The sequence below is a fragment of the Oryctolagus cuniculus genome, chromosome 9, assembly GCF_964237555.1.
Source record: "Oryctolagus cuniculus chromosome 9, mOryCun1.1, whole genome shotgun sequence".
NCBI lineage: Eukaryota > Metazoa > Chordata > Mammalia > Lagomorpha > Leporidae > Oryctolagus > Oryctolagus cuniculus.
In genome coordinates, this window is record NC_091440.1 from 77,015,505 (window position 1) to 77,039,705 (window position 24,201).

At 43.7% G+C, this 24,201-nt stretch overlaps 1 protein-coding gene across 38 annotated transcripts in view; it reads left to right on the plus strand.

Annotated features, from left to right (window-relative positions):
• The first annotated feature begins 16,062 nt into the window (after window positions 1-16,062).
• Window positions 16,063-24,201, plus strand: part of SUPT20H (SPT20 homolog, SAGA complex component) — a 44,124-nt gene continuing 35,985 nt past the window's right edge. For 12 of the 38 annotated variants that reach the window (XM_017350158.3, XM_070048978.1, XM_070048985.1 and 9 more), the window contains exons 1-5: window positions 16,110-16,435; window positions 19,213-19,309; window positions 21,538-21,573; window positions 22,245-22,303; window positions 22,586-22,652. In XM_017350158.3, coding sequence (XP_017205647.2) covers window positions 19,307-19,309; window positions 21,538-21,573; window positions 22,245-22,303; window positions 22,586-22,652 — 165 coding nt within the window. In that variant the 5' untranslated portion in view covers window positions 16,110-16,435; window positions 19,213-19,306. Of the gene's footprint in view, window positions 16,436-19,212; window positions 19,310-21,537; window positions 21,574-22,244; window positions 22,304-22,585; window positions 22,653-24,201 lie in introns of all 38 variants that reach the window. The other 26 variants (XM_008273563.4, XM_051831775.2, XM_051831777.2 and 23 more) reach the window with 7 other exon arrangements.

A 24,201-nucleotide genomic window follows, 5' to 3' on the forward strand; every position in this document is an offset into this window, starting at 1 on the left:
TTTTTTTGGACAGGCAGAGTGGACAGTGAGAGAGAGAGACAAAGAGAAAGGTCTTCCTTTGCCATTGGTTCACCCTCAAATGGCTGCCGCGGCCGGTGCACCGCGCTGATCCGAAGGCAGGAGCCAGGTGCTTCTCCTGGTCTCCCATGGGGTGCAGGGCCCAAGCACTTGGGCCATCCTCCACTGCACTCCCTGGCCACAGCAGAGAGCTGGCCTGGAAGAGGGGCAACAGGGACAGAATCTGGCGCCCCGACCAGGACTAGAACCCGGTGTGCCAGTGCCGCAAGGCAGAGGATTAGCCTATTGAGCCGCAGCGCCGGCCAGAGACTATCTTTTCTCAAGATCTCATTGCTCAGAAAAGGTAGAGTTCAAGTTCAATTGCAAACATGTTTTGGTCTGAATTTACCAAGAATTTTTTTTTTTTACTTTTTTTTTCTATAGATTTATTTGTTTGAAAGAGTTACACAGAGAAAGGAGAGGCAGAGGGCGGGGAGGGAAAGGGAGAGGGAGAGAGAGGTCTTCCATCCGCTGGTTTGCAGAGCTGGGCCAATCTGAAGCCAAGACCCAGGAGCTTCCTCCGGGTCTCCCACGTGGGTCCAGGGGTCCAAGGACTTGGGCCATCTTCCACAGCCTTTCCAGACCATAGCAGAAAGCTGGATCGGAAGTGGAGCAGCCAGGACTGGAACCGGCGCCCACATGGGCTGCGGGCACTGCAGGCAGGGGCTTTACCCGCTGTGCCACAGCACCCGTCCCTTTCCATCTAAAGCATTCCTGAACTCTAACTTTTATTTCCTTAAAGGCAGAGCTACAAGGAGAGGATGACAGGTGACAGAGAAAGATCTTCTAAACGCTGTTCACTCCCCAGAGGCTGACACCAGGAGCCTGGAACTCGATCCGGGTCTCCCCCATGGATGGCAGGGCCACATGGTTGGGCCGTCTGCCACCACCTTCCCAGGCCCACCAGCAGGGAGCTGGATCGGAAGTGGAGCAGCGGGGACCTGAACTGGTTGCCATGAGGGTTGCTGGCGTGTAGCAAGGCTGCCAGAGACCAGGGCATCACCGGCCCGCAGGCCCGGACACCTGGGACAGGGTAGGGGTGGGGCCAGCAGCAGGAGCTCACGGTGGTGCTGAGTGGACGGCCGGGGCTGCTGGACCTAGCCTGGCCAGCGGGCTCAGGTAGGCACAGAGCAGCTGGGGGCAGGGGGTGGGCAAGGTGCAGGGAGCCCAGCCTCTGTGGGGGGACCGTGGGAGGGCACTGCATTTTTAAAAGGAAGATTTACTTGGGGACAGGCTTAAGCCACAGCCCACATGGAGTTCCGAATGATGGCCTGGAACGCAGTGGAAGACCGCCCAAGTGCCAGGGCCCGCGCCCACCTGGGAGCCCCCATGGAGTTCCTGGCTTCAGCGCAGCCCAGCCCTGGGGGTTACAGTCCCCTGGGGAGTGAAGCCGCGTGCAGACGACCTCTCTCTTTCTCTGCCCAGATCACCTGCTGGCTCACCCCAGGTGCCCGCAGTGGCCTGGCAGGCACAGGGCAAGGCCAGAAGCTCCAGCCTGGTCTCCCACAGGGGGGCGGGGCCCGAGCACTGAGGCGCTTTAGCAAGGAGCTGAGATGTGGGGCCTGCATGCTGACCAGCTGCTGGGACGGTGTTTCCACAATTCTCCGCGGCAGGCAGGCCGGGCACGGGCGGGGCAGGGCTAGGGGTGACATCCCGCCCGGGGGCCTGGCCGTGGCTGGGGGCTCCGCTTTACTCAGCTGCCCTCCCGCCCATGCGACCGCCACGCAGCCACCTTGGAGTCAGAGCACAGCCCCCTGGGGGGAGACCAGGGCACAGCCCCCAGCACCCGCCGGGCTGCTCTGGCCGTCGGGGGGCGCCCCAGCTGTCGGGGGCCCTGTCTCTAACCCAGCCCGAGACACCCGGGGCACCAGGCGGGTCGCCCAGCACGGGCACAGAGCCCAGGACAGGGGCCCGAGGGAAGCGACAGGGGTCTGGAAGTGTCTCGGAGGCGGAGGCGCAGGTCACAGCCAGAGGAGCCAGGCTGTGGGAGCCCGCGCCCCGCCCGCCCACCCGCGCAGGGCCCAGATGAAGTCCCCGGGAGGGCCCATGGCCCCCTTCCCCGGCACCAGGCCCTATGGGGCCCGGCAGCCACCACCTACCTGTCCGCCAGCTGCTGGGCGCCAGGCCCACGCCGCCGCCACTCGCTCCGCGCCGAGGACTCGGGTCAGACGCCGCGGCTGCCAAGCTCCTGAATTTACCAAGAATATTGATCCACTCGTTCATGTTTCATACAAACTTATGACATTTTAAATGTAATCCTTCCTCTCCACATATAGATTAAACGGCAAATTAGAAACGATTTTACCTGATCTTCACTAAGTAACACTCCCCACTGTCTGCTGATCCTTCTCATGAGATCCCCTCCATCACAATATTCCATGACAATAAACAGCCGACATTTTTCTGTAAGAAAAGGCATCATTTGGCGCTGGAGGGGTTCAGATATTTAACAACCATTTGCTTGCTAAGTTCCAAAAAGTTCCAAAAGGTGGAGAATGTAACAGAAAATAATACTGTATACAATAGATCACAACTCTGGCTGTGGAGTCAAAACAGACTGGGTTCTACGCCCACTTAACCACCGAATGTTTCTTAGCTCTGTAACTCTGGGCAAGTCACTTTCTTTGTGTCTCAGTACCTCATCTGTAAAATGCAAATAATTCAGAAACATCCTACTAGGATGGCTGGAAAGATCAAATGAGTTCATCCATGTCAGATGCATAGAATATTGCCTACACATGAGAATGTGGTGAGAGCTATTATGATTAATACATTACTATAAGGATTAGAAATCTGCTGGAAAAGTAGCAGCTGTGAATCTCTCCCAGTACCCCAAGATTAAGAGCCCCTTCTTATGTTGGGGTATGAACATGTGTATTTATTCAAACATGTTGTTGAGTACAATAGCAACTGTTCTTTCTGGTGGACTTCTCCTAACCTACTCAGTAGATTCCTGGACGCTCTCCTATAGTGTTGCCCGCTCAAGGTCATCACTAGTGGCTTCTGGGCTCTCCATTTTTCTACACATTTCTGTTCCCACCAATCACACTGATGCTTACCGAGACCCTTGTGTTTTCCCCAAATCTTCTTATGCCACTTATGTTTGTCATTGTAACTATTATATAGACTGATATAGTAGGAATAGAAAAAGAAAGAGGATTATATCTGTAGAAGACCACATTGAATGTTTTGGAGGACTCAGAAAAATTGACTAAAGAAAAAAATTTCATTTACCTAAATGTTGGATGAGACAAGTAAAATATAGTTAGAAAAGCTCTAAGAGGATTGTGAATACAGATTATTCAGAAATTCTTATTCTACACTAAAGAAAGGAAACAAAATTCTAAATAAGAGGCAGAGCTTGCGGGTGGGAGGGACGTTTGTGGGGGGGAAGCCATTGTAATCCATAAGCTGTACTTTGGAAATTTATATTCATTAAATAAAAGTTTAAAAATAAATAAATAAAATAAAATAAAATACAAAAAAAATAAGAGGCAGAGCTTACATAAGAAAGAATATTCAGAACTCTAGTCCATGAACTCAATGCCTTGGTCCTGCATCAAAAGTTTGATAATATGTTGTGTTTTTATCTGTTAAATTTGTTTGCATGTATGGGGACAGGAGTTCTGGCATAGCAGATTAAGTCATTGCTTGTGACATGAGCATCTCATTGGGGTGCCCCGTTACATCCTGACTATTCTGCTTCCAAACAGCTTCCTGTAATACACCAGGGATGCAGCAGATAGTGGCACATGTACTTGAGATCTCTGCCATCCACCGGGGAGACCAGGGAGATTCAGATGTGGTCCTGGCTCTTGGCTTCAACCAGGGGCAGCTCTGTGTGTTATGGGCATTTGGGGAATGAACCAGTGGATAAAAGATCTCTCTGTGTCTGTCTCTGTGCATCTCTCTTTGTGTCACTCTTTCAAATATGTAAAAAAATTTTTAAAAATTTAAACACTCATATTATTCCTATGGGTGTCCCAGGCAGCTGCTTAATTGCTGTGCCAAATGCCTGCCCCCCTCATCTCCCTTCTTAAGGAGTAATCCATTTATTCAACAACACACTTTTATCAAGGACATGTGATCAGTAAGAAATGCTGTTAGGGATATGGAGCAAATAAGCTGTCCTCCTGCTCTGTCTAGTTGGGGAGTCATTCCACATTGTGTGACCAGTGCTGGATTGGATGTCTGTGGGCTTGAGGGTGTAGAGAGCAGAAAGTGACAGGGGGCCGGTGTTGTGGTTCAGTGGGTTAAGCTGCTGCCAGTGATGCATGCACTCATATGGGTGCTGGTTTGTTCTGGCTGCTCCATTTCCAACCTTTGCTCCACATTAATGTGCCTGGGAAAGCAATGGAAGATGGCCCAAGTGCTTGGGTACCTGCTACCCACATGGGAGACCCAGAAGATGCTCCTGGTTTGGGCCTGGCCCAACCCTGACCATTGTGGCAATTTGGGTAACAAAACAGCAGATGGAAGATCACTCTCTGTCTCCCCCTCTCTCTGTAACTCTGCCTTTCAAATAAATAGGTGAAAGAAAGAGAGAGAGGGGGAGAGAGAGAGAGAGGGAGGGAGGGAGGGAGGGAAGGAGGAAAGAAGGAAGGAAGGAAGGAAGGAAGGAAGGAAGGAAGGAAGGAAGGAAGGAAGGGTGAGTGATAAGTCTGACTGGAGATCTAAGAAGGCTCCTAAGAAGATGCTCCCCAATATATACCCTCACATCTGGAGATCAGTTATCCTCAGCACCATACTACTTGATTTTTGTTGTAACTCAGTCATTGAAAGAACTACGAAGGCAAGGAAGGGATGGCAACTTCAAAATGAGAGGGGAATCAGAATAAGGAAACTGAGGGGTCCACTTCATTTCCTTTCCACTAACCTCCATTGGACTCAGCCTTACACTACACTGGCTTTTGGTGAAAGAAACGGACAGGTTCAGGATTATCATGGTTGAACCATCTCAGACTATTCAGGCAAATGAACATTAATTGGCTCTAATATAAGCATATCCTTTTTCCCCATTAATCAGTGTTATCAGTGTTAATTGCCTTTTTTGTTGTTTAATATTTATTTGAAAGAGTGACAGGGAAATAAAGAGTTTCTAGACTTATAAAGCTCATGGATCATAGACCTTGCAAAAACAATTAAGGGGCAATAATATTAGGGTTGTGGGGTTGGGGCTGTGGCATAGCAGGTAAAGCGGCTGCCTGCAGTGCTGCCATCCTATATGGGTGCCAGTTCAAGTCCATTTCCAATCCAGCTCTCTGCTGTGGCCTGGGAAAGCAGTAGAAGATGGCCCAAGTCCTTGGGTCCCTGCACCTGTGTGGGAGACCCAGAAGAATCTCCTGGCTCCTGGCTTCAGATCAGCACAGCAACAGCAGCCATTTGGGCAGTGAACTAGCAAATAGAAGACTTCTCTCCCTTTCTGCCTCTGCCTCTCTGTAACTCTGCCTTTCAAATAAATCTTTAAAAAATATATTAGGGCTGCAATCTTTATTAGCCAAGTCCCAACATACATTAACTGTTGCTATAATTATCAACTCTAAAACACACTCTTGAAAAATCAAGTTTGTGTCTTACAGACGTTAGAATCTTCTTATCAATTGCTGTAGGGCCAGCAGTCTTAATGTTTTCACTGTGTGCATAATTTTTAAAAACTTCCTAAAAATTTTAAAAAAATATTTGAGAGACAAAGACAGACAAAGGAAGAAAGATTCCATCCCTTGGTTCACTCCTTAAATACCCACAGAAGTCAGGAGCTGGACACTCAGTCCAGATCTCCTGCATAGCCTTCTGCTCTCCAGGACAGGCACTGGCAAGAAGTTGGAGTAGGGAACTGGAGGTGGGTATTGAATCCAGGCGCTCTGATATCTGCTGTGGGTGCCTGAGCCAACATGTTAACTGCTAGGCCAAATGCTTGCTCCTGCATAATTTTTAGAATACATTAAAAAATACATTAGCCAATTTTATTCACTTACATTTTCTTGTTTCTATATGCACAATAGTAATATGAAACTATGTTTAAGTAAATCTAAAAAGAGGTCTGTCTATGCATATAAAAATCATAAATGAGGAGAAAGCACTGTGTCAGCATCTGTAAGAATTTTTTCTTTTGCATTAGCATGCAATGATGCCTATTTCAATCGTTTGATGAAATATCATCTACTATCACTATCATTCCACAAAATAAAGGCATTTTAATACCAAAAATCTGGGAAGTACATACTATCAGAATAAAGAATAAAAAACAAATCTCCTATTTTCTTCTTGATCATTATGCTCTACTCACAATGACATCAGGGAAGGTTCTATGAAGAATCTGAGATTCTACCCTACTAACTGGCTGCTTTCTACTTCACAAATGCTGGCAGAAGTCATGAGACTCCCAGGTAAGAAACAAAGGATGTTATTGTGTCTGGCAAAAGCAGTAGCCAGAGCTTCATATTAACACTGGTTCTCTATGTCACTGAAATCCCACAGAACCAACACAGGTGGGTCTGGATGGACACTGGTACATGGGGGTGGGCTTCATCACACTGAGGGCAGGGAAGCTACTGCTTTCACAGCGAGAAGGAAGCAAGGCTGCTGTCTTCAGGGAGATGTCACCTCATCTTTAAAAGTTGCTCTCAGCAAACACAGTCCTGAGAAACAGCCCAGGTAGACAGTGGACAGGACCTTGCATTCTTGGGATACCCAGCAGTGGATGCTGAAGGCCCCCGGTGAGCTGTTCTCCCAACAGCTCTGGCTGGTCCTTTAGCACATCAGGCCTGCTCTTGCCTCATGCCTTTGCAGTGTTCATTCCCTTAGCCTAGAAGGTTCTTCCTGAGACATCAGCAGGACTCTTTCCTTACCTCCTCCAAATCTTTGCTCCAATGTCACCTTCATAAGTCCTTCCAGACCACTCTATTTAAAACTGCACCCTCCCACCCCCCATCTCATTCCATTCTATTTTCTGACAGCACTTGTCACCTTGCTATATAAAGTAAGCTCATGAATTACATTTACATTTGTCCTCTGTCTCTCCCTACTCCCTAGCTCCAAGAAGGTTAAGTCCTATAGTTGCATTAGGATGTATGATGGCCCTGGTGAACAAACCACAGATGACTCTAACCCCTGAGTGAGGGTGGAACCACTCTTCCCGGGACTGTTATGTCACATTACAAGGGGACTTTGCTGATGTAAAGGCACTGATCAGCTGACTCAGGGTCAATGGAAAGGCAGATTACCCAGGTGGAAGTGACCTAACTACATGATCCATTTTAATCTGTATCTAGAGGTCAGAAACAAAGGAAGAGAAGGATCTCCACACTCTGTTAAGGAGGCCAAATGGCAAGGTACAGAGGCCCACTTCTTGAAGCCGACAGCAGAGGCCCCGTTAACAGGTTAGCTGCCAGCTGCTGAACAGCCAGCAAGAAAGTAGGGGCTTATGTCTTAAAATTGCAGGGAAATGAACATGAACAGGCCAAACAGCAACCTGAGTAGGCTCAGAAAAGGACCATGAGCTGCAATCCCAGCTGACACCCTCATTTCAACTGCATGAGACCCTGAGCAGACTCTCCAGCTAAGCCAAGCCCCACCTTCTGAGCTGCAGGATTTAAGAGCTCATAAATGGTAGCTGTTTTAACCAACTAGATTGTGGTCATTTGCTAGGCAGCAATAGAAACCAAATGCAGCAGTGCAGAGATTTTTGCCTCTTTTGATCACTGGTGTATCTTGGAGTCCTAGAACATACCTAGCACATGACAGACAGTATTTATTGATAGAACTTATGTGGTATTAATTTAGCCTTAGGAAAATATCAAGACATCCTCCTTATTTTTCTTATGCTGCTTCAAACTGGGAAAACTTCACAATTTCCATAGACAAACAGTGGAGCCTGGTGTGTTCAGGGATGAGCTGTTGGAGGGCAAACAAAGCCTTTATCAGGTGCTACAAAGACCTTTCCAGATAAGCTTGGGGTTTCAGGTACCAACAAGCTACCAAGCAAAGGCAAATGCATCACAGCATCTCCAGTGTTTGTAAACACAGGGTGATTTACTTAGAAAAATAAAAGCAGTCATCAGAAAATGTAAACTTACAATATAAACAAACAAAGCACAGGTTTTCATACTTAGAAGTGACCTGAGTTTTGTAACAGTATCCAGTATAAACTGTCCTTTAAAGCTGATCTTGCATGATATAAAGACATACTACACTCTGTTAAGCCACTCCATTCCATTCATTCATTCAGCAAACATACATTAAGCAGCTCCTATGTGCTAGATGCTAAGGATCAAGAACTGAACAGGGGCCTGTGCTGTGGCTAACTAGGTTAACCCTCCACCTGTGGTGCCGGCATCCCATATGGGTGCTGGTTCTAGTCCCGACTGCTCCTCTTCCCATCAGGCTCTCTGCTATGGCCTGGGAAAGCAGTAGAGGATGGTCCAGGTGCTTGAGCCCCTACACCTGTGTGGGAGATCTGGAAGAAGCACTTAGCTCCTGGTGCAGCTCCGGTTGTTACAGCCATGTGGGGAGTGAGCCAACGGAGGGAAGACCTTTCTGTCTCTGCCTCTCACTGTCTGTAACTCTCTCTCTCAAATAGATAAATAAAATCTTTAAAAAAAAAAAAAAGAACTGAGCAAAAGGGAGATTCCTTTCACCAAAGGTCATTTGGATATTTATAACATCATGCGTGGGCCATACAAATTACCAAGTTAAAATTAGCCTGCTAAGGAGTTATTGAATTATGGAGTCCCATCTGTGGCTGCCATGGCAGGGCCAGACCCAGTGACTCCTGAAGATGAATATAAAATGTACAAATTCATAATTATGATGTAGGGATTCAGTATGATGTGACCAAAGCCATTTTGGACACATCTGTCCTCTTCCTCTTGTGGTAGCCCTGAGGGTCATTCCAAACCTTGTGAGATAAAGGAAGTCATTAAGATCTGCCAGACCTGCAGGTGGAATGTCCCCTGTCTAATCCTTGGAACAGTACTGTTGCTTGAGATGGTCCAGGTGCTGTTAGGTTAGCTGGGGACCCCCTTCCCATTGACTGAGGTTGTGTGGATCCATTGTGTCATGTACACCACCACAGCCTACACTTCTGTGCTCTCAATAAATCACTTTCTATCTAATCTTGGATTTTTCTTCTTTGGTCTCTCAGTCCCTTTTCCCTGTGGCAGCTGGTTCTCATACACAGGGTTTTTCCTGAAACATAGGCATACTTGTAGACACACAGGATATATAGACCCAAATACAAAAATTGCAGAGATCAGTAAAGAGGTTAGACTGAGGGGGAGCAGGAGTAGGAGTTAGCCATACACAGTCACAACAGCATCCCAGCAAGTGAGGTGGTAGCATTTTTTGCCCCAGAAACCTTTGATTTAAAGTATATACACTTCATTGGCCGGCGCCGCGGCTCACTAGGCTAATCCTCCGCCTAGCGGCGCCGGCACTCCGGGTTCTAGTCCCGGTCGGGGCGCCGGATTCTGTCCCGGTTGCCCCTCTTCCAGGCCAGCCCTCTGCTGTGGCCAGGGAGTGCAGTGGAGGATGGCCCAGGTGCTTGGGCCCTGCACCCCATGGGAGACCAGGAAAAGCACCTGGCTCCTGGCTCCTGCCATTGGATCAGCGCGGTGCGCCGGCCGCAGCGCGCCGGCCGCGGCGGCCATTGGAGGGTGAACCAACGGCAAAGGAAGACCTTTCTCTCTGTCTCTCTCTCTCACTGTCCACTCTGCCTGTCAAAAAAAAAAAAAAAAAACAAAAAAAAAACAATAAAGTATATACACTTCATGCATTTCATAAATACAAATTTAGGAACATAGTGATTCTTCCCACCCTATCTGCTCTCCCACTCACACTCATTTATGGCATAGCTGGATATCAATAGACAGGAATGAGGTCACTTCATTTAGGGGCTCCCCTTGGAAGTTGTTCAATATAGTTCCATCAGCTGGCCATGTGCATTGCTCTATTCCCAAGAACACATCCCAAGGGTCCCAAGAGCTCTTTTAAATTCTCAGTTAAAGAACAGCTGTAACACAGTAAACTCATAGACTGATAATCACTTTAAATAGCACTGTGACCTCAGATTCAGCTCTTATGGCTTTCTGGTCTGGCTGAAAAGCCCATGATAGCATTTCAGGCATGGAAATCCAAGACACTATGGCAAAAAAAATGTCCTACAAGAAGGATCTCTGTGAAAGAGACCCAAGAGGAAAGAAGTGTCCATCAAAGAAGGATGTACTTTTTCTGAAGGGAGGAGAGAACCTCCACTTTGCTTATGGCCTTATCTAAACATTGACAGAGTTTGTATTCACAAAAGGCTTCCATACCTTTGGTATCTCATGTCAAGACCCTTGGGTGATCACTGATGTCATACATAAGAGTGTTAATTGTTAAATCAACAACAGGAGTCACTATGCACTAATTCCCCATGCAGGACTTCTGTCCTCAATGAGTTGTATTATGAGAATTAACTGTAAAACCTGTTCTCAAACAGTTTGTGTGTGTGTGTGTGTGTGTGCGTGTGTGTGCAAATTGTTGAAATCTTTACTTAGTATAGAGTTGGCCTTCTCTGTATAAAGTTAATTGAAAATGAATATTTGGGGGGCCGGCGCTGTGTCTCAGTAGGTTAATCCTCCGCCTGCATTACTGGCATCCCATATGGGTACCAGTTCAAGTCTTGGCTGCTCTGCTTATTATCCAGCTCTCTGCTGTGGCCTGGGAATGCAGTGGAGGATGGCCTGAGTGCTTGGGCCCCTGCACCTGTGTGGGAAACCTGGAAGAAGATCCTGGTTCCTGGTTCGGATCAGCCTGGTTCTGTCCATTGTAACCATTTGGGGAGTGAACCAGAGGATGGAAGATCTTTCCCTGTCTTTCCCTCTCTTTGTCTATAACTCTACCTCTCAAATAAATAAAAAAATATTTTTTAAAAAGACATTTGCAACAAAATGAATACAACTGGAAACCATTACACATAGTGAAATAAGCCAGTCACAAAAAGACAAATACTATATGGTCTCTCTGATCTGTGGTAACTAATGGAGTACTCAAAAGGTAATCTATAGGAGTGAAACTGACACCTTGAGATGCGATGATTTTTAACAGCTCTTGACTGTCAAGGAACAATGTTATTCTTGTTTGTTTGTTTCTGTTCTTTTTTGTTCATACTATTGAGGGAATTCTCTACTTAATGTAGGGTTAATTTTAGGAATAAAAAAGTAACTGAAAACTGACCTTTGTAAAAAAAAAAGAAAATAATGGGAAAGGGAGAGTGAGGAGGAAGAAGGAGGGGAGTATGGGCAGGAGGGAGGTAGGGGAGAAGAATCATCATGTTCCCAAATTTGTATATATTTAATACATGAAGTTTGTATTCCTTAAATAAAATTTTTAAAAAAAATTAAAAAGAAATATTTTTAAAGACCAGTTCTTTAACAGGAAAATAACTCACAATAAAAAACTTTGAAATATAATAATCTATATTAAATCATTAAAATTAATCTATATTAAAGCATTAAACTTTCATTGGAAGTTGGATAACAGTGAGTTCTTTTTCCTTTGAGCCTTTTCTCCCTAAGTCTTCTCATTGAACAGGGGAAAATGTAGTGAGCTGAAGGGCACTCCCATGCTTTAAAAAAAAAGCTTATTTATTGTTTATTTGAAAAGCAGAGCAAGATAGAGAAAGGGAAAGAGGGAGAAGGAAAGAGAAAGATTTTTCATCTGCTGGTATGCTCCCTAAATGGCCACAACAGGGAGGCAGGGTCAGGCCAAAGCCAGGAGTCTGAAACTCCATCTGGGTCTCCCATGTGGGTGACAGGGGCCCAGCTATTTGAGTCATCCTCTGCTGCCTTCCCAGGTGCATTAGCAGGAAGCTGGACTGGAAGCAAGGAGCCAGGACTCAAACCAGTACTCTGATATGGGATGACAGCATCACAACCACCACACCACACACTCGGTCCTACGCGCATGCTTGTTTGTTTTGTAAGATTTATTTATTTATTGGAAAGGCAGAATTACTGAAAGAGAAAGACAGAGGAAAGAGATCTTCCATCCACTGTTTTACTCCACAAATGGCCTCAATGGTAGGGGCTGTGCCAGACCAAAGCCAGGAACCAGGAACTCCATACTTGTCTCCCATGTGGCTGGCAGGGGGCCAAGTACTTGAGCCACTTGCTGTTGCTTTGCCAGGCAGGGAGCCAGATCAGAAGTGGAGCAGCTGGGACTCAAACCTGTGCTCATATGAGACGCTGGCATTGTAGGCAGTTGCTTCACCTGCTGTGCCACAATGCTTGTCCCACACATATTTTTAAGTTTCTAGGGGGTGGGTGTTTGGTGCAGTGGTTAAGATCCTGCTTGGGATGCCCACATTCCATATCAGAGTGCTGGTCTGAGTCTTGGCTCCTCTGCTTCTGATTCAGCCTTCTGCTAGTGTACACCCTGGGAGGCAGAAGGTGATGACCCAAATATGAGGGTCCCTGCCTCCCATGCGGGAGACCCAGACTGAGTTCTTGGTTCCGGGCTTCAGACTGGCCTTGCTCCAACTATGGTGGGCATTTGAAGAGTGAACCCATAGATGGAAGATCTTTCCTGTTTATCTGTCTCTCTCTTTTTCAAATCAAACAAAAATACATAATTTTATAAAAAAAATTTTCCAGATAGTGATTACTTTTGAGTTTTCACTTAAACAAAAAAACTCTAATGTAAAAATGTGAATTAAATCTTAATAAAAACCATTTCAAGATAGAGCTAGGACAGATTTTTTAAATTATGACTTTCTTATAATGACAAGGACTTCATCATTTGAGCAGATACAAAATCCAGGACTATAATTTCTAAATCAAAATTGCAGCCATTAATCTTCCTGAGACCTTTCTCCCAGGTATTGGCCCTCCTCAGGCTCCCACATTCCATGTTTAGCCCTATTGGAATGTGCACACGGTACAGCGCTGGTTTCCCTGGCAATAAATGCCTTCAGTCTTCAAAGCAGAAACAGTGTTTTACTGGTTTATTTTAAATCTTAATCTGTTAGTAAATCAATAAATATTGCCAAAACAGACCTCAATCTGCTACAATAAATAAAGTTCAGACTTACTATATACCACTATAGGCTCTTGGTATAACTTGTCTCCAATTTTAACCTAGGAAGGTGGCTCAGGAATTGAATTATCAAAATTATACACATGCACACACCCTTCATGCAGGCCTTTGGCCTGGATCCCTAGGGTTAGAAGTATAAAAGGTTATTTTGTACAAGTTTACTAAAAATGTCTATAGAAAAACTTTAAAAATCAAATCCTGCTTGATCATCCCTTTTAAGTTCTATTCAATATAACTGAATTCAAGGACACAGCAAAAGAAATCTTGGGGCTGTCACAAAAGTAATGTCCAACACTTGCATGGTAAAAATGGGCTACTCTTAAAAAAAAGTAGTAGCATGATTATTAAAATAAGCAAACAAATGGGCAAATAGCTCAATGAAGCTCTAGGGAATGCACTGTGGCACAGTGGGTTGGTTAAGCTACTACTTGAGATGCCAGCATCCCATATTGAAGTGCTGGCTCAAGAACGGGCTGCTCAGCTTCCAATCTAGCTCCCGTTAACAAACTTGGGAAAGCAGTGGATGATGGTCCAAGTGCTTGGCCCACTGCCACCCATGTCAGAGAGCAGGACAGAGTTCTTAGCTCCCAGCTTTGGCCTGGCTCAGCCCAGTCTGTTGTAGCCATCTGGGGAGTGATCCAGTGGTGGGAGATCGATCTCTCTCTCCCTCACTGCCTTTCAAATAAATAAGTCAATCTTTTTTTAAACAATGTGAGTAAAGTAGCCACATGGAAAATTTTAATTGCAGCTTAAGACAGGCTAGAACAGATTTCAGGGACCTCTAAAAATACAATGCTAAGACGTACTTCACAATTTTACAGCTGCAGGGTTTCTAGGAAGGGAGAATGGGGAATTACTATTAAATGGGTCTAGAGTCTCAGTGTTGGAAGGTGAGAAAAACTTGGTGGTGGGATAGTGGCGATGTCAGTACAAAGGGAACACTCTGTACCTGGCTGAATGGCATTAAAATGGTCAAGGTGGTGTATTCTATGTTATATATATATCTCATACTTTTTTAAAAATTGAAGAGTTTCCACAATTACAGGCACCAATTACCATTCTATAAAGTGTGTAGGTCTGAAACGCCAGGCTGAGATCAGCATTCTGAAGGATGTTCAACAAGGTGTCAGGGGTCTCTTTGAGCCACTGCTTGCAGGCGTTATTTTCACTGTATTTGATTACAGAACCACCTAGAGGGAAAAGATAAAAATTAGCACCAAATAAAAAAAAGATGTTCGGCATCTGTCTCCCAGATCACATTTCAGGCTGTCGCTCCCCCTCTTCGTGGAGGAACGACACAGGACCCTGTGCTGTTCTTTTGTCTGCTCGGCCCTCCCCGGGTTTGCTGCTGGTTCTTCCCGGGTTGGCTACCATCCCTTCCACCTCCGTGGAAGGGCGGTTCCCCCTGCCACATTCCCCACTTCTGCGGGGGAGCGGCACACCACCGGCCGGTATATATATATATATCACACACACACACACTGTATCTACATACAATGAAACATTAGCCATAAAAAGGAATGAAGCACTATTACATGCTCAAAGTGTATAAAACGCTACAAGTGTATAAGATGAACCTGCAAAACATTATGCTACGTGGAAGAAGACAGTCACCCATCCTATTTCTGTGATATTCAGAATAAGTAAATCCAGTGCATGAAAACTGGTATTTGCCAGGGGCTGAAAGAAGGAGGAATGGGGAGTAACCGCTTCACTGAACTTGGGTTTTGTTTTGGGGTTATGAAAATGTCCTGGAACTAGTTAGAGGTGGTGATTGCACAACCTCGTAAATGTGCTACATACCAATGCCAATGAACTGTATATTTTTTAAAAAGTTCTTTCTTTAGCTAAAAGGCAGGGCAACAGCAACAGAATGAGAGATGGAGAGAAAGGGATCTTCCGTCTGCCAGGGCTGAACCAGTCTGAATCCAAGAGCCAGGAAGGTCAATCCAGGACTCCCATGTGGATAGCAGGGACCCAAGTACTTGAGCTATCTTGGTAGCATTAGTGGGAAGCTGGATCAGAAGTGGAGTGAGGATTAAAACACAGGCACTCTGACATGGGATGTGACGTCCCAAAGCCTGTGCCATATACCCACCCCAATGATATAGTTTAATATGGCTTATTTGATGTTCTGTGAATTTTACCTCCATTAAAGCATTTTTTAAAAGATTTATTTGAAATGCAAAGTTACAGAGAGAGAGAAAGAGAGAGCGAGCGAGGGAGAAAGAAAGATCTTCCACCCACTGGCCTACCTCCCAAATGGCCCCAAGGGAGCTAGCTAGAAGCCTCATCCGGGTGTCCCACGTTGGGGAGAGAGGCCCAAGCACTTGGGCCATCTTCGGCTGCTTTCCCAGGAATTGCAGCAGCCAGGACTCGAACCGACGGCACTATGAAATACCAGCGTGGCAGGCCTTGGCTCTACCTGCTATGCCACAGCGCTGTCCCCTATTAAAATATTTTTTCCCCTCAACCGAATTTTCAGATGCAGAATTATAATCAGACATTACAATGCATGCTAACAATGCAGTTTCTGAATCTTTAGAAGCTGTCCGAAGTTTATATATGTATATATATATATATATATATATATATATTAACTTCAATTCCACTCAATGTGCCATGGAAGACTATAGGGCCTGAAGTAGTATATAGGCAATGCTATCACTCCTTTTCCATTTGGATAAGCTAGGCAGACAGCTAGTCCCAACTTTCACTCTAGAAATCCAGCAGGGTCTCCTACCCTGGCAAGTAATAGCTGCAGCCTCCCGCCCATTTTGCAGACGTTTGATAAGAAGCTTAACGCCCTAGCCTCAGGCCGAGACCTAAGTCTCCTAGGGCCTCGCGGGAATCAGACAGCTGGGGTCCGCCTCCCGCGACATCCGAGCTTCTTAGCCCCGCCCTTCACTCAAACCCCACCCCTTCCGCCCTCTGTCCCCGCCTCCCATGCCCAGCCCGCCAATCGGAAGTGCAGCCGCCGGAACAGGCTGTTGGCAGGGCTGCCTCACCGCGACGCACAACGGGCGAGTGGGCGTTGCGGCCGAGAGGCGGGGAGCGTCTGAGGCCCAGCGGGACGCCGGTGGTCCACACAGGTGCGCCGTGGCGGGGCGGTGGCACGATCCGCGGCCTGCAGGCAGGTGGATTAGGCGCGAGATTCGGCTGCGGTCCGAGGTGAGCGAGGGCTTGCCGAGCTGCTTTCCGTAACCCGCAGCGGGAAGACGGTACCCCTCGGAGGTTCATCACAGGCGCAAAGCCTGCGACACTCTGGGCAGACACCTCGGTTTCCCTTGACGGTGCGGCTAAGGTACTCGTTTAATTTTAGATTCTTGAGTTCCAGTTACGGGTATTTTCGGAAAACTCGCAAGAATTTTGCGTAACGCGTCTTAGGGGGCGGGTTTCTTGGTGTCCATGTTGAATAAAGGCCGGTTGCTCCACTATGGAGTTGGCGGCCTTTCGCAGGTGAAGCCCAAGTCGTTACGAAAGCTCGTGTAGTTGGAGAGACTCAGGTCGCTCAGGGAAATAGAGGAGATTGATTGAGACGTGTAGAATTGGATTCGTTACCGGCCCTTGCGGTGGGTGCCTGGCGTTCAGGAATGAACTTGAAACGCTGCGCCCTGAACCCCTGCATAGTGGGGAGCTGCGTCTGACTGGGTGCAGGGCATCAAAGCCCTTAGTAGGACTCGAAATGCAAAGTAGTTAACACGAATCTAAAGCGATAGATGACCAGTAGTACGGGTGTCCTATAAAAGATCAAAATTCAGAAAAAAACGTGTTAGTCTCTGAGCAGAATCAGTTCTTACTTAAACGCTTAAGAGAATCTAAAAATGGGTGCTGGTTTGAGTGGTCTGTATGGGAACCTAGGATTAGAAACTGAAAGAGGTCTCAATTCCTGTCTAGGTCTGTGTTTTTAGAAATGTCACTGGTTCTGAGGGCCTTATTCTGTATAACGAAGATGATGATGACAATTTTTTTTTCGTAGGTTCTAGTAAATTTTTGAGGCACAATGTTTTGTCAGAGATGCACGAAGTTACTTACTGGTTTTTAACTTCAGTACTTCACATAATTTAAATTTATTAACCACCCCTTTGATTTAGTGACAAAAATTGTTAATTTTAAAGCATTACATTTAAAGCCCTGAATATGTAGTGTACCTTCATCTTTAGATTTGGTGGTTAGAAATTTTTCATCTAAGCCGGCGCCGTGGCTCAATAGGCTAATCCTCCACCTTGCGGCGCCGGCACACCGGGTTCTAGTCCCGGTTGGGGCGCCGGATTCTGTCCCGGTTGCCCCTCTTCCAGGCCAGCTCTCTGCTATGGCCAGGGAGTGCAGTGGAGGATGGCCCAGGTGCTTGGGCCCTGCACCCCATGGGAGACCAGGAAAAGCACCTGGCTCTTGGCTCCTGCCAGGATCAGCGCGGTGCGCCGGCTGCAGCGGCGGCCATTGGAGGGTGAACCAGCGGCAAAAGGAAGACCTTTCTCTCTCTGTCTCTCTCTCTCACTGTCCACTCTGCCTGTCAAAAAAAAAAAAAAAAAAAAAAAAAAAAAAAAAAGAAATTTTTCATCTTAACCTAATTTCAATCAACAACTCCTATGAGGGCAGGATTAACCTTTTTTTTATTTTTTTATTTTTTTTTTTAGTTTAATTTATTTGAGAGGCAGAGAGACATTCACTTTCTGAATGCCTGGCAACAGCCAGGGAAGGGCTAGGGCAAAGTCATGAACTAGGAACAACCCAAGTCTCCAGTGTAGGTGGCTGGGACCCAACCACTTGAGCTCCAGGAAGCTGGAATCTGAAATGGAACAGAGAATGGGACTTAAGACAGTCCAGCATGAGATGCCAGCATCCCAAGTGGCTTCTTAACTGCTGCATCAAGGCCTGCCCCGCCCCCTCCAAAGATGAATGTCTACCTTGTTTTTAGTGATTAATCCTGTAGTCCTGGAACCTGTGCAGTGCCTGTGATGTACTTACATTAGGTTCTTAGGGCTTTTTTTTTCCTAGTTTTTTTTTTCTTTTTAAACTCATACTGGCAAAAATCTAAGATTACTCTTAGAGTAAACGTTACCATCTCTGTGTTAAGCCAAGAAGACAGCAATGGACTTCAACATTGGCAGCACCTTTGAATCACCCGGGAAGCTTAAACATGCTGATTCCAGGCCCCAGTCCAAACCACTAATCAAGACCTTTGGGAGGTAGAGCATGGGCACCCCACTGTTTAAAGCCCCACGGATTACTTTGTTGAATATTCAGGATGAAACCCTTGTGTTAGAGGAAAGAGGTTCTAGAGTGTGTCTGGTTTGTTTGAGGAGAGGAAGTGCTAAAGGGACTCAAGGGATTGGAGCTACATCTGGAAAAATGTAACCTGAGGCATTTTTGGGGATATTATTCGAGAATTTTATCAGCAGGCATGATGAAATTGATTTTTTTTTTTTTTTTTGACAGGCAGAGCAGACAGTGAGAGAGAGAGAGACAGAGAGAAAGGTCTTCCTTTGCCGTTGGTTCACCCTCCAATGGCGCCGCAGCCAGCGCACCACGCTGATCCGAAGGGAGGAGCCAGGTGCTTCTCCTGGTCTCCCATGGGGTGCAGGGCCCAAACACTTGGGCCATCCTCCACTGCACTCCCTGGCCACAGCAGAGAGCTGGCCTGGAAGAGGGGCAACCGGGACAGAATCTGGCACCCCGACCGGGACTAGAACCCGGTGTGCCGGCGCCGCAAGGCAGAGGATTAGCCTAGTGAGCCGTGGCGCCGGCGATGAAATCGATTTGTAAAATGAACATATATTGATTAAGGCCAGTGAGTAGTCTACTAGAATAACTCAGAGGAAGAGTGAGAGCAGCAACAGTGATGATAGAGAAAAGATTGCAGAAATACTAATTTTTTCCCAGAATGTTAATATTTTTGGAATAAAAAATACGATTTTAATTTGCAAACTGTAGTTTTCCTTACCTAGTTGAAGTTATGTTTCAGCAGTGATACATTGCTTTTATTGTTGCAGAAAAATCTATGAGAAATATATTTGATAATTATTAAATAACCTTGATAGCTTAATATTAATGAATGTTTTATTGTTTTTGCTTTTATAGTATGTGCAAATTTCATATTAAAGAAATGGTCTTCATCCTGCTTCATCAATGCCCATAAATTTCTCTTCTTTTCAGACTCCTGTTTTATGCCGAAATGGTAAGTCCCTTATGTTCAAATATGTTTTGGAATGTTGTAGTCCATCCTCTCTATAAAGATGTTTGTATCGTAGGTAAAGAGATACTATCTACTGCAAAAGGGTGAGTGTAAATTCAAATAGTTTTTAGGGGCACAAGTTTCTCATGTTAAAGTTTCTTTTTATTTAGCTATTTTTAATTTAAAAACAAATATAATATATGTGCTTAGAGCATATATTTTAAGCAGCATTGATGCTAACCTTCTAATGGCACATTTCTGTTCATTGACTTAGCAATCACTAAACAACTTCAGTCATAGGCATTTAAATTTGCCATTAGAAAATTAAAGATGAAGAAACGCCACTTTCTAATATTTTTAAAGAAGCAGCAACATTTGACAGTGAGAGAATGAGTACTGAGTACCATGTTGAATAATTCATCCATTCAGATAAACCCCTGTTCTGTAGCACAAACTCAGAAAATCTTCCTTCTTCTTTTGGAATCTTGCCTGTTTGCCCCTACTCTAATAGAAAAAAGTGGAACTATCATAGTGTGCCTCTGACCACAATTTATACTTTGCACCTATATTGCCTGATTATTTCCTTCTGAAGTATTTGAATGAGGTAGGGAATGAATCTCGTGCAAGTACTAGTACACCTTGCTTCAATCCTGGGAATCAATTTCAATGGAAATCTGTTCCTTATAAGATTTTTTAAATGGAGTCAATTGGTATAAATTTCTTTTAACTGAACCTTTTGAGATTACAGCAAATTTCAGACTTTTCTTCACTTACTACATTTAGATGTTTTATAATGTTATTTTTGATCACAGTCTAAAAAAAGGTCAGGTTTTTTTGGTAGTAAGAATTCTCCATCCACAAGCTAGGGTGGCAGGATCACTTGAAACTTCCCATGAATTCCCCCTACCCTTTCGAGATATTGGTAGGTGCTGCTAGTTTATACTACATGTAGTTTATACCACATGTATAGGTTGAATGATTGGAATCTGCCAAATAAAACAGAAAAATTTGGGTCATTTTGTACATAAAAAGTGTGCCTCTGAATGACTATCATTGTGAATGAAAAATTCTATCAATCTATGTGGTCCCATCTCAAAAAATAAAAAATACTGTTGGTATATTTAACTTTATTTAGAACCTAGTACTTTTTATTCAGATGTGCCTTTAATAAAGAGAGCTTCACAAATGAAGAAGACATGGCTTACTTTTTTCATATTTCTCCTTTTTGCCTTAAAATAAGGCACTAAGAAATGGATGAAGGATGAGAGTCTACTAGTAGATATCAGGCCTTACATGTTGTAATAATACTATATTTCATCAATTATAAAATGCAATTTCTTTTATATTTTTAATATTAATAAATTGATGAGTTTTCAGTGACAACTTAGAATTATAATTGGCAGCATATATTTATCTTTCTTAGTTTTAACAAAAAATAATGATGCTTGCTAGTATTAGTGTATTACCCTTGTCCAAAATGCTTGAGGCCAGAAGTATAGTGAGATATCTTGGGGACAGGACCCAAGCTTAAACACAGAATTCATTTATGTTTCATATGTACCTAATACTCATAACCTGAAGGTAATTTCACATAATAATTTTTTACAAGTAACAATGTTTTGGTGTAAAAAGACAGCATGTCTGCTCAAAAAGTTTCAGATTAGGAATACTCAGCCTGAATCTGATGATAAATTAATTGAAATATGGTAATGATAGCCCTCTTTAATTGCATTCTTACTAGGCAGTGAGCTGGAGATGTTTTAAGTTCCTTGCATTTTTATATTTGACATTTCTATCTTGAGGTTAAGTACCACCACAACCTCACAGTCAGCTTGCAGGATTCCTAGCAAATTAGGAGAGTTTAGTTTTTGCTTCACTTTTATTATATACTGTATGTACACTTATTTTCCTGAATGGTACTCTAAGAGTGTTGAAGTGAATAAGTTAATGTTTATAAAGTAGTAATAGCTACCATATCTAGCCCTTCTCTATATCAACCTCACAGGCACTGGCTAGAGACCCATTCTAGTATTTCCATTTAGTTTGTTGTCATAACCAGGTGCTTAAGATTGTCATATTTTTTCTTTGTTATGTATCTCGATCGTATAGTGGGGTGGAGGAGAGAAATAAGGAAAATACATTAGACCTATTTTAGATGTATATTAATGTATATTAAGTGACTTTTTATGAAAATGACTAATACTACCAAATACACTATTTACTTTTTACAGCAACAAGCTTTAGAACTAGCTTTGGATCGTGCAGAGGTGAGGCATGACTAAGTTATATATTGACATAGTGTTGTCTTTAGTTGACAAAAAATTCAGTTTTACAAGATTTGGTGTGTGATTTTTAGAGGAGTATTTTAATATTTTAGGGCAAGTATGCAAATAATTTTTCAGTAATTATGTAAAAGTACCTGATGATGTTTGGATCATCTATTACTGAGAGTCCTCAGAAACAGTAATAATGTTATAAAGATTACTTAAAGAAAATACATAGAATTTTAAAAATTATATTTTCCTGTTTTGATAAGTTTTCTAATTATTCAGTTAATGGGGGAATAGCTAATATATATATGTATATATTTTTTAACTTGCAATTGCCATTTTAGTACATTAAACATATTTTGAGTAACCAGAAAACAAATTGAAGTACATTTCTGGTCTGTGAAATCAGTTATGAAACTGTATGATTATGCTTATATCATAGCAATGAGAATACTGTGTTAAAAATCAATTCAGTTGACATTTCACTTGTTTGTAACATATAGTTATGTAGTTTTTTCCCTACAAGGTATAATTTGACATATGTCACAGACTTGAGTAACTGAATAGCCTGTTTAGCTTTCCAGATCTTTTAGGTATACAGTACTTAAGAAAATTGTTCATGTACAAGCAAAAAGCAAGCTATTTTTATAAACTTTTCTTTTTTTCAGTATGTCATTGAAAGTGCCCGACAGAGACCTCCTAAAAGGAAATACCTATCTGGTGGAAGGTATGAATATCTAATTGGTGACAATCTTGGATTCACTGAAATATAATTATAGCCACTATTTATTGCATTCCTACTAAACACTGAGCTAGAAATTGTATAGGTTCTTTGTATTTATTAGGAATTTCTAAGTTGATGTTAGAAACCTGTAAACCTACCCACTCCCAATTTTGGGGGAGTTGTAGGAAATACAGAAAAGCTTAAAATAGGGAAAAATTACAATAACATGTTTCATAATTATTATATTAATGTTATTTTGTGTATTTGTTTCATCCTTTTTTTTAGAAAATCTGTATTTCAAAAACTCTATGATTTATATATTGAAGAATGTGAAAAAGAGCCTGAGGTTAAGGTAAGTATAAATTTTCTATGGTATTAAAGCTTTGAAATGTTGAGGAGGGAAATTTGGAAGAGTTCCATTTGAAGTAGTTAATGATTTATGTTTGGAGAGGAAACTAACATCTTTTGCAACAAGACTATAGTCAGTCCTGCAGCTGACTCAGAACATCGGTTATTCTGGCCCTAGGCAGAGGTCAGCTGCTTAGCTAGGATGAGGGAACAGTCTTTACTAAGTAACACTATCTCACTGGGAGCTCATAAGTAAGGCGACTTTATGCCTTTCTCTTGTTTCTTCTCCATCTGAAGTGAACTGTAAACTTAGGAAGAAAGTAACCTACTTTATAGTGATTTGCACTGGAAAGTCAAAGCTATTACAGGAGGTATAGGAAATTCTAGTGTGATGAGAAAAGGTAGATTTGGTCACAAAATGAGTTCATGGTTAGTTATGTTTAACTTTTAATTCATTCCTATTTAACATAAATGTATGAACAGTAGAAATGTAATAGAAATTGATTTCTTGATAGCTTTTGAACTCTTTTTGGAAGGGCCTTAAAGGACTCGATGAATTTTTGTTGTCTTTAATTTTAAAATGTATACCATTTTACCATTTGGGCAGAAAACAGTGGAATTTCAATAGTGTGTCCACTTTAAAGTCTTTGAATTAGGAAAAGATGCTAAATTTACAAATAAGTTTTATGATATATATTCTGTAAGTTTTACTCAGATACACTTGACATAAAATAAATTGGACAAGTTTAAAGTGTGTACTTTTTAAGTTTTGACATGAATAAAGTGTATGCTTGTGAAGTCATCACCACACTCAACATAATGTACATTCTGTCACCTCAGAGACACAACTAAGATAGGAAAGATACGTTGCTCCCCCTCTTCCTGGAGGAACGACACAGGACCCTGCGCTGTTTTGTCTGCTCGGCCCTTCCCGGGTTTGCTGCTGGTTCTTCCCGGTTGGCTGCCGTCCCTCCACCTCCGTGGAGGGGCGGGCCCCCCTGCCACTTTCCCCACTTCTGCGGGGGAGTGGCACACCACCGGCCGGCTCTCTAGGGGGCTGCTCAGATGTTATCCGCATGTTCCCCTTAGATGTTCCTGGTGCATGTTGTCTCTCTCCTCCTTTATAGTCCTCTTCCACCAATCCCAACTCTGCTACCCACACGCCGAGTACGCTGCTCTCCTCCAATCAGGAGCAGGATCAGCTCCTGCAGGTTACTGGTCGAACTGGAGGCAGCTGGGTAAAAGTTGTTTACTCCTCTCCCAGCGCCATATTGTGAGAGAGCAGATGCATAGAATAAGTCTTAATTCCAGTAACTTAGTCTAGTCCGAGTTGCTCCCCACAAGATACATTTGTAATGATTCTAAAGTGAGGTTGACAAGCCCCTGTCTACCAATCAAACCTGGCCAACTGCATGTTTTTGTAAATGAATTTTTATTGGAACCTGCCACACAGGTTTGTCTAGGCATTTGAGGTACAAAGGTAGAGTTTGTGCAGTTGCAACACAGGCCACATGACCCACAAACCTAGACACTATCTGAAACTTTAAGAAATT